The sequence below is a fragment of the Elaeis guineensis genome, chromosome 5, assembly GCF_000442705.2.
Source record: "Elaeis guineensis isolate ETL-2024a chromosome 5, EG11, whole genome shotgun sequence".
Lineage (NCBI taxonomy): Eukaryota > Viridiplantae > Streptophyta > Magnoliopsida > Arecales > Arecaceae > Elaeis > Elaeis guineensis.
In genome coordinates this window covers 12,373,050-12,381,193 of record NC_025997.2, presented here as the reverse complement: position 1 = coordinate 12,381,193, position 8,144 = coordinate 12,373,050, and the positions used below count along the sequence as shown (strand labels likewise).

The following is an 8,144-nucleotide window of genomic DNA, read 5'->3' as shown; positions in this document are numbered from 1 at the left end:
ACTTTTTTTTTTTGATACAGTGACACCGCTAGTCTAGTATAGCGGCCCGTTTCAGTTATTTATGGGTGTTATAGTACAAAGATGTTTATTATTCGTCCGACCCAATCTCAAAATTGAGAATCTAAGATATGAGCATGATTGGTATCATGCCGTAGGAAGGAATGAATGAACAGTATTACGGTTTCCTCATCCGTTTAGTATGTCCACTCATATTATTATTATTATTTCATTAGAAATGATTTATGATGCACCCATATGATTGTTTTTCTAAACAAATACAAGAAAAAAAATAGTACTGAAGAAACCTGTAGTATCATAGACAAAAATTGATTAATGTGAACCCTAATTTTTCTACTAAAAGGATAATTGGACTCGGTAGAGTTAAAACTCCATTTTTAGCACATGATGCCAATGAAATTTATGTACAGATTTATAAAAAAAATAAAATTTTCATCGTATCATCAATCTCAATGCATTCATTTTAATATATATTATATTTTACTAAAAAATATATATAATTAAATAAATAATAAAAAAATAATATTTATTATTTTTGAAGTATGTAGCAATTATTTTTCAAGCATTCATCAGCTATTAAGGTAGGATAAACACTATTATGATATGACAATGTAATACAGAATAAAAAGATGGTGATATTGCCAAATTGACATTGTTATACCTTCAAAAAAAAATGCATATGAATATCGGTACTATGATTGTATTGTAAATAAAAAAAAAATAAATGTAGCAATGCCTATACGGTCAACCAAAATTAAAAGACTGGTATAGATTATTATGATGAGTGGTATTTTATACCATGAACATAGGGGTAGGGAGAGTGGTTGAATGTGAACGTGGGATAAGTCCGTGTGATTGTGGGAAGGGGGTGGTGGTGACCACACCAGCCATGTGAGGCTCTGAAACCACAGGGTACTTTTCGCCTCGCTTTAAAGCCGTCTCGTCCCCTTCACTGCCTGCCCGGCCCCACGGGTCACCCCAAACTCATCTCAGACCACCCAGACTTCAGCACACCCCCTACGCGGTACAAAAACCCCCATGTGTGCCACTGTGCACATGATTAACCCAACCCCGGCCTCCCACCCAGAGGCCGCAGTTAAAGCTCAGCACTAAAAAAAATAACTGTAGCCAGTCGCTCCGTTTGGTTAAAAACAGTATACATCTTTTAAAATAACCTCAAATGATGATTTTTTTTATTTTTCAGAAATAATTTATGATAACTTTTTCTTGAAATAGTTATGTCTGTTATAAATAAATCTGAGCAATATAACTGGTTATACTTCCTTCCCAGAAATTGTGGTGGTGGATCTTATTTTAAAACTTGCGTTTATTTTATGCCTGAACCAGATATAACCAGAGGCTGTTGATTTAATTCCATCCATGGAGATACAAGCAACAAAAGTGAAGAAAAGCCTAAAGACCGCATGGATCCATGATGGTGAAACGAAAAAAATTTGCAGATCGAGGGGAACATTCACCAGCCCCATCATTTATCAATTTATGCGAAAGGGACGGTGAAATGATGACACGAGGGAGATCCATGCTTAGATCTGTCTGATGCCATGCAGATCCTCAGAATAGTTGTTCTGAAAACACCATTAAGCCCTCCCTTATCTTTTTGTTCGTCTCTTGACCCCTTGGATATATGATTAAGATAATAAAATAACAAATAAGTTATGGTATGGTGGCGCGTGAACTGTGATGCAGTATATTATTACTTTAGACATAATTATTATAATATTATTATCATCGTGAAAGGGCAACAACAGCAACAACACCAGAACAGCAATAAAGACGACAAAAGGAGAGAGCGAGGAGGGGTCACGACCGGAACCCAAATCATGGCTTAGGGAAAAGGGCATTTAGCAGTGGGAAGGAAGAGGGAAAGAGAAAAGAGTGAGAGAAGGAAAGGCCCATTGACCCAAGCCCCCGGAGCCTCGTGCCAGAGAAAGGAAGAGAGAGAGGGGAGCGAGGTTTCAGGTGGAGAGGAGAACGTGCCCTATATGAGCAGATCTGGATCTATCCACACACTCCCACTCCCTCCTGCTTCGAACGACCAAAAGCAGAGAGAAGGAGAGAGGGATAGAGAGAGGGAGAGCAAAGAGGGCATTAGAATCCTCGCCAAACCATGCTGGATGAAGCGATGAGTGAGCCGAAGAGGGCAGGAAAATTGATAGGCCGTTGCTGGTGACTCGCAGCTTTCCACTCTTCTCTCTGATTTTTGGGAATGGAGTTGGTCAGTAGCTCAGTGCTGCACTGTTCCTCTGAAGGTAAGAGAGACAAGGAAGGGAGGGAAGAGCGCTCTGGAGTAGCAGCAGTGACCACGAGAGCCATAGAAAGCAGCAGCCTCGCAGCAGCAACAGAAGCGGCAGCTGCTCTTTTTTATTAGACAAACAAAGCTCAAGGTAACAAACACAAGCACAAACACAAGCAGTGGTACTACTTATTTTGGGGAGAGGGGGAATAAGGTTTTAGCATTCGGCTTTTTGTTTTTTTTTTTTCCCCCACCCTTTTCTCCACCCAACTGCTTTTTAATGGTCGCAGTAGAAGGGGAGTTAGTGTCAGCTACTCTTCCTCGTCTTCTTCCTCTCTTTTAACACACCCATCATGCTTTCCTCTTTAGCTTTTTTATTTCTTGTTTCCTCTCTTTCTTTTCTCTTTAGCCAGTGCAGAAGTGAGTTGATAAAAGAAGAAGAGAGGAGGATAAATAGGAAGGAGTAAAAGAAGAGGAAGAGTAGTCTTTTGTTCTAAAATTCCATGGACGCCTACGAGGCGACGAGGATCGTGTTCTCCAGGATCCAGAGCCTGGATCCCGAGAACGCCGCCAAGATCATGGGGCTTCTTTTGATCCAGGACCACGGCGAGAAGGAGATGATCCGCCTCGCCTTCGGCCCCGAGGCCCTCGTCCACTCCGTCGTTCTCAAGGCCCGCAAGGATCTCGGCCTCCTCCCCCCCTCCACCCCCCCCGCCGCCTCCCCGCCCCCATTCCTCCTCCCCCGCCAGAACTCCTCCACCCGACTCGGCCTTGCTCCCCCGCCGCCGCTCTCCGTCTCCTCCCCCTCCTCCTGGCCTCCGCCCCCCGTCTTCTCCCGCACCAACAGCAACGGCAGCGCTCTCAACGGCTCCGTGGACGACGTCCTCGTCCAGAACCACGCCGACGAGCTCGTAAGCCCGAGCAATCCTGCCGTTGCCTCGCCGTTCTACGGCGGGGGAGACCTCATCGACGAGTTCCAGCTCCAGGACCAGCTCTCTTTCCTCAACGACGCCCAGGTCTCCTCCCCCCTTCCCATCGGCCCCAAGTCCACCGCGGCCAGCGACCTTTTTTACCAGGACGTCGAGTGCCGGAGCCCGAGCGGCGACGGGAACGGGATGCTCTACCCCTACGGGGTTGGCTGGGGGGCCAACGGCCACCACCGCCGAAGCTGCTCCGTCACCGACCTCTGCCTTGGCGCCGATCCCACCGGCGCCTGCTTCGGTTGGAAGCCCTGCCTCTACTTCGCCAGGGGCTACTGCAAAAACGGCAGCGCCTGCCGTTTCCTCCACGGGCTTCCCGACGACACCGCCGCGGCGGTGGCCGCGGGGAGCAAGATGGATGCCGTGGTGGAGCAGCAGTGCCAGGAGCTGCTGCTGAGGTCCAAGAGCCAGAGGCTGGGCGGCGCTTCCCAGCTCATGGCCTCCGCCTTCCCCTACTCCCCTACCGTCTCCGTGCCGCCATCTCCCTCGTCATCGAGCAAATGCCTCAACTTTTTGCTCCAGCAGCAGCAGAATGAGAGCCAAAGGTATTTGCTTTTATTCTTTCTCCCCTCTTGTGACGCCAAAGATCCAATTTTAGCATCCCAGTCCATGAATTGATCTTAATAAACATGCTGGCTTTCGAATTCCGGCAGGGCGGCAGCGGCGGCAGCGCTGATGCTGGGAGGCGACGAGTCCCACAAGTTCGTTGGCCGGTCTAGAATGGAAAGGAGCGATTTTGCCGGCATGGTGAATCCGGCATCGAGGCAGATTTATTTGACCTTCCCGGCCGACAGCACCTTCCGCGAAGAGGATGTCTCAAACTACTTCAGGTTGGAATTATTTCGCTGCTGCCTATTAAACACAAAAGCTTGTTCATCCGGGGGGGCTAATCTTCGCTGCTTTGTTCCTGTTCCAAAATGAAGCATTTACGGGCCAGTTCAGGACGTGAGGATCCCATACCAGCAGAAGAGGATGTTTGGGTTCGTGACCTTCGTCTACCCGGAAACGGTGAAGCTGATCCTGGCCAAGGGGAACCCTCACTTCGTTTGCGACGCCCGGGTCCTCGTCAAGCCCTACAAGGAGAAGGGAAAAGTCCCCGACAAGTACAGGCACCACTCCTCCCCCCACTTCCCTCCCGACTCGAACAAAATTCCTAGCTTTTGATTCGTGTTTGTTTCCTAGCTTCATCTCTAATTCTGTTCCTTTCTGGCCGCAGGAAGCAGCAGCAGCAGCAGGCCGAGAGGGGTGATTTCTCCGGCTGCACCACCCCTACCGGCCTCGACTCCAGAGACCCCTATGACCTTCAGCAACTCGGTTAGTTCCTCTCTACTCCATTTCAATATATAAAGCGAGCATTCTTTCTTTTCTTTCTTTTTATATTTACTTTACTGAACTGGAGTGGATTGGAGAGCAGCAGCAAGGATGCTGTATAACAGCACCAGCAGCCAGGAGTTGTTACTGAGGAGGAAGCTAGAAGAGCAGCAGCAAGCAGCGGAGCTGCAGCAGGCCATTGAGCTCCAGAATAGGCGATTCATGGGCCTCCATCTCCTGGACCTCAAAGCCAGAAGCCTCTCCTCCTCCTCCATGCCCACCTCCACCACCAGCTCCACCATTGCCGCTCCTCCAACCATCACCATTCCTCCTCTGGATTCTAGAAGCAATGGTGGAAGCCAGGAAGGCTCGCCATCGGAAGGTACAAGTCCTTCAGGTTAAGTGAGCTAATTAGTTGGATTTGATGGGTGGATTAGTTATGAGTGCAATTAAGTGGTTCTATACTCGTATTGTTGTTTGGGTGAAACGGTGGAGTTAACGAGGGTATGTTCTGTTCACAGACGGCAAGAGCTTCGGTGAGACGCCTGGCACGATACCGGACCTCAAGAGAAACACTTCTTCCCATGGACTGCTTCGCCAGACGCCAGTCAACGCTGCAGATAAGGAGGAATCTCCCAGTGAGACGACCCCCAATGAAGATAGCGATTTCCAAGAAAGGTAATATAATAATTGAAAAGCCTCTCCCATTTGCCCGTTATTATAATACTATTATTATTTATTATTATTCCCTCCCTTAAATGCCTTTAAGAAATAGAAGGTGAGAAAAAATAGGAGTGACAGCGATGGAAAGAGAATAAAAGACACTAGAAAGAAGGCCAAAAAAAAAAAAGGGGCAAGAAAGGTTCTCCTAGGATTATTAACGCTAGGGAAGCTCTTTTTTTTTTTAATTTTTTAAGAATATATTTTGTTATTTTGTGTAACGGGTTCTATCATCTAAACTTTAACAACAATTTGGCAGTGCTGAGCATAACCTGCCGGATAGTCCCTTCGCTTCGCCCACCAAGACTTCGTTTACGCTCGACTCGTTCTCGGCTGGCGAAGCCGATAATCTGGCGGCCTCCGCCGCTGCTACGGCTTCCTCCATTGGCAGCAACATCAGCAACAGCGGCAGCAGCAGCAGCAGCAATAGCCATCTCTTCACCTCCACACTGCTGCCGGCTACTTCTACACTGGATATGACCACCTTCAAATCTTGCTTCTTCCAGATGCCCAGGTAACTTGCTTCTATTATAGTAAATTTGTCTCAAACTTACATCAATGTGTCTTCATTTCCTAAAAGTACTTAAAATGCTCGATTTGACTAGGTTTTCGTCCGGTCACGGAGCGATCGGAATGTAAAGTGGGGGTCAGCCTCCCAAATCAAAGTAAGTAGCAGTCCATTTTCCCACCATTGTATTCCAATCAACACTTAATTGATGGCATTTTATAGCTGAGCCGTTTTTCATTGCTTGTATGTTATGCTGCAGGAAGGAAAGAGTGATAGTGGAATGGATATAGGAAAAAGAAGTTGCAGTCAGGATAGATAGTTTTCTGAGGGTTCCATAGTTTTTGTTTTTTATTTTTTAACAGCTGTTTCTAGACTATAAGTTATAGAGTGGCCCTCCACTGTCTCCCCAAGCCCTCAATGCCATGGCGTAGTGCAGCTGCTTTCAAGAAAGGAAACAGGGATAGGGGTGATGAGGAGGAAGAATGGGCAAGGAAAACTACAGCTCGGTCGTCATCAGCAATCAGCTATCAGCCTACCACCAATACAGCATTACTAAAAGCCTACTACTTTCTACTACTATTACTAGTACTAGTGCAAGCTAGCTAGCTTACTACCCTTCAGCTACCATCCATCAGATACTTAACATTTGAATATGGAGTACAGACACCAAACAGAAGAGAACAGGACAGGACAACAGAAGCCGGACTGATTTCCGAAAGGATAGCTAAGCAAAGCAGAGGAAAGGACCACACCAAGCGGAGGAGAAGACAAAGGATTACGGAGTAAAGATTTATTTATCACCATGAAGGCTGTCATCATCCTCTTGCGTCCTCTCTCCTTCCACCTTCCATTTGGCTTTTACTTTTCCTACTTTCATCTTTTTTTTCTTCTTCTTTTAAATCTACTGTAGGTAACAGCGATAAAAGAAAAAAAAGTGAAGAACAATAATTTCAACTTCTTTTTTCACTTGTGTAGATGTAACATCTATAGTTTTACTCTCCTATTTAGTACTCATGCCTATAGTTTTCTCGTCTCTTTAATAGTCTGTGCATGTCCTTTAGATGTCAGACCGTACCTCAGATTATTATCATGGAGTGACGAATCTTCTTTGCTCTCTCTCTCTCTCTCACATTCTTCTCTTGGGTGGATGTACCGTGAACAGATACTGCAAGAGACTCCAATGACTAGGTTAGAATGAAGTGACCTGCACTCTAGAGTGGAAATTTTCCATGTGAGAATTCCCCTTGCATTGGTAAAGATAATTGCTATCTTGGGAATATGCCAGGTTTTGTGGCTTTCTTTTCCTTTGAAGCTATCGAACGGTAACTACTCAGAAAACTGGGCATGCTAATATGGGACGTTATAATTTAGTTCTCAATTAATGGTGGAACGGGCGAGACTAGAAGCATGAGTGTTCGTTTGAGTTGGTCATACAATTCCTCAAGTCTTGTCAATTTTAGACTACATGTCGTTAGTAAGTAATAGTTTAAGTACTAATTAGACATAATAATTTAAAACACAAAAAACTCTCTGTCTCATCTGGCCAAAGTCATCATTTGAACTCAACTGGAATAGAAAATTATTTTTTGTTGTTGGTTTGATCACGTTAACTGCTAATTACCGAGGCTATGATGGCTGAAGCAAGCGGTAAGAAAAAAAAAATTTATGATCTGATGATGTCAAGCGGTGGTGGATTCCACTCCCCTCCCTTCTAACGTCAGGCGTTCCACTTTTCCCACGGTCGCAGATCCATTCTTTGCGGCCTCGCGCTCTGTCACGCTGCGGTCTCGTCTCTGCGCAGCTCCCGTAATTTATTCGGAGATCACGGGGGTGCATACGCTGTCCTGTGGTCCATTCCTCCGTCTCTATCTTTGGCCGAGCGGGCAATTTCTTTTACCTCTTCTCTCCCGCTTCCTTTCTTTACTTTCTCTTTAACCCATCATGGCCACCACCAATAGCTTTTGGGAGTTCGTGTGGGTCGTAGAGCGAGCCGGTGCCCGTTCCCGTTCCCTTTGCCTTTTCCTTCTTTTGTTTATTTTTTTCAAAAAACTTTGCGGTCAATTTTTTCGCTGGGGAATGAGATCAGAACAATCCGGTGATGTTGATGGTGATGGCGGCTTTTACTTGATGGGTTAGATAGATAGACTCGATGGACAGTAGAGAATGGATAAGCTCTGAGGCCAGCGTTTATGTGAGAGAGGACATTAATTGGTCCAGATGTTCACGAGATCCTGTATCCCCGACAGTGATTGGTCTTCGGTAAATTTTTTATTTTCACGTAAATGGTACTTTGTTTGTCTTTTTAAAGCAGACATCTAAGATTGTTCTTGCCAGTAATTGGCAACTGGACGTA

General features: G+C 45.8%; 1 protein-coding gene across 6 annotated transcripts; it reads left to right on the top strand.

Annotated features, from left to right (window-relative positions):
* Positions 1 to 1,826: 1,826 nt before the first annotated feature.
* LOC105044894 (zinc finger CCCH domain-containing protein 53) lies at positions 1,827 to 6,765 on the top strand. 6 transcript variants are annotated; one of them, XM_019850742.2, is made up of 10 exons: positions 1,827 to 2,423; positions 2,682 to 3,797; positions 3,906 to 4,082; positions 4,176 to 4,355; positions 4,469 to 4,566; positions 4,670 to 4,960; positions 5,085 to 5,241; positions 5,543 to 5,797; positions 5,889 to 5,948; positions 6,051 to 6,765. In XM_019850742.2, the coding sequence occupies exons 2-9, from the start codon at positions 2,776 to 2,778 to the stop codon at positions 5,920 to 5,922; spliced, it is 2,214 nt and encodes a 737-aa protein (XP_019706301.1). In that variant the 5' UTR covers positions 1,827 to 2,423; positions 2,682 to 2,775; the 3' UTR covers positions 5,923 to 5,948; positions 6,051 to 6,765. The 6 variants fall into 6 exon arrangements, with proteins under 6 accessions (XP_019706301.1, XP_019706299.1, XP_010921273.1 ...); XM_019850740.2 differs by having other exon boundaries at positions 4,176 to 4,361; XM_010922971.3 differs by having other exon boundaries at positions 1,828 to 2,423; positions 2,686 to 3,797; positions 4,176 to 4,361; positions 4,667 to 4,960.
* Positions 6,766 to 8,144: the final 1,379 nt, after the last annotated feature.

Coding starts and splice junctions, on each gene's coding strand:
- LOC105044894 (XM_010922971.3), top strand. CDS start 2,776: ATGGACGCCTACGAGGCGACGAGGATCGTGTTCTCCAGGATCCAGAGC. Junction 4,362..4,468: donor AAAGTCCCCGACAAGTACAG/GCACCACTCCTC, acceptor TTCTGGCCGCAG/GAAGCAGCAGCAGCAGCAGG. Junction 4,961..5,084: donor GGAAGGTACAAGTCCTTCAG/GTTAAGTGAGCT, acceptor TTCTGTTCACAG/ACGGCAAGAGCTTCGGTGAG.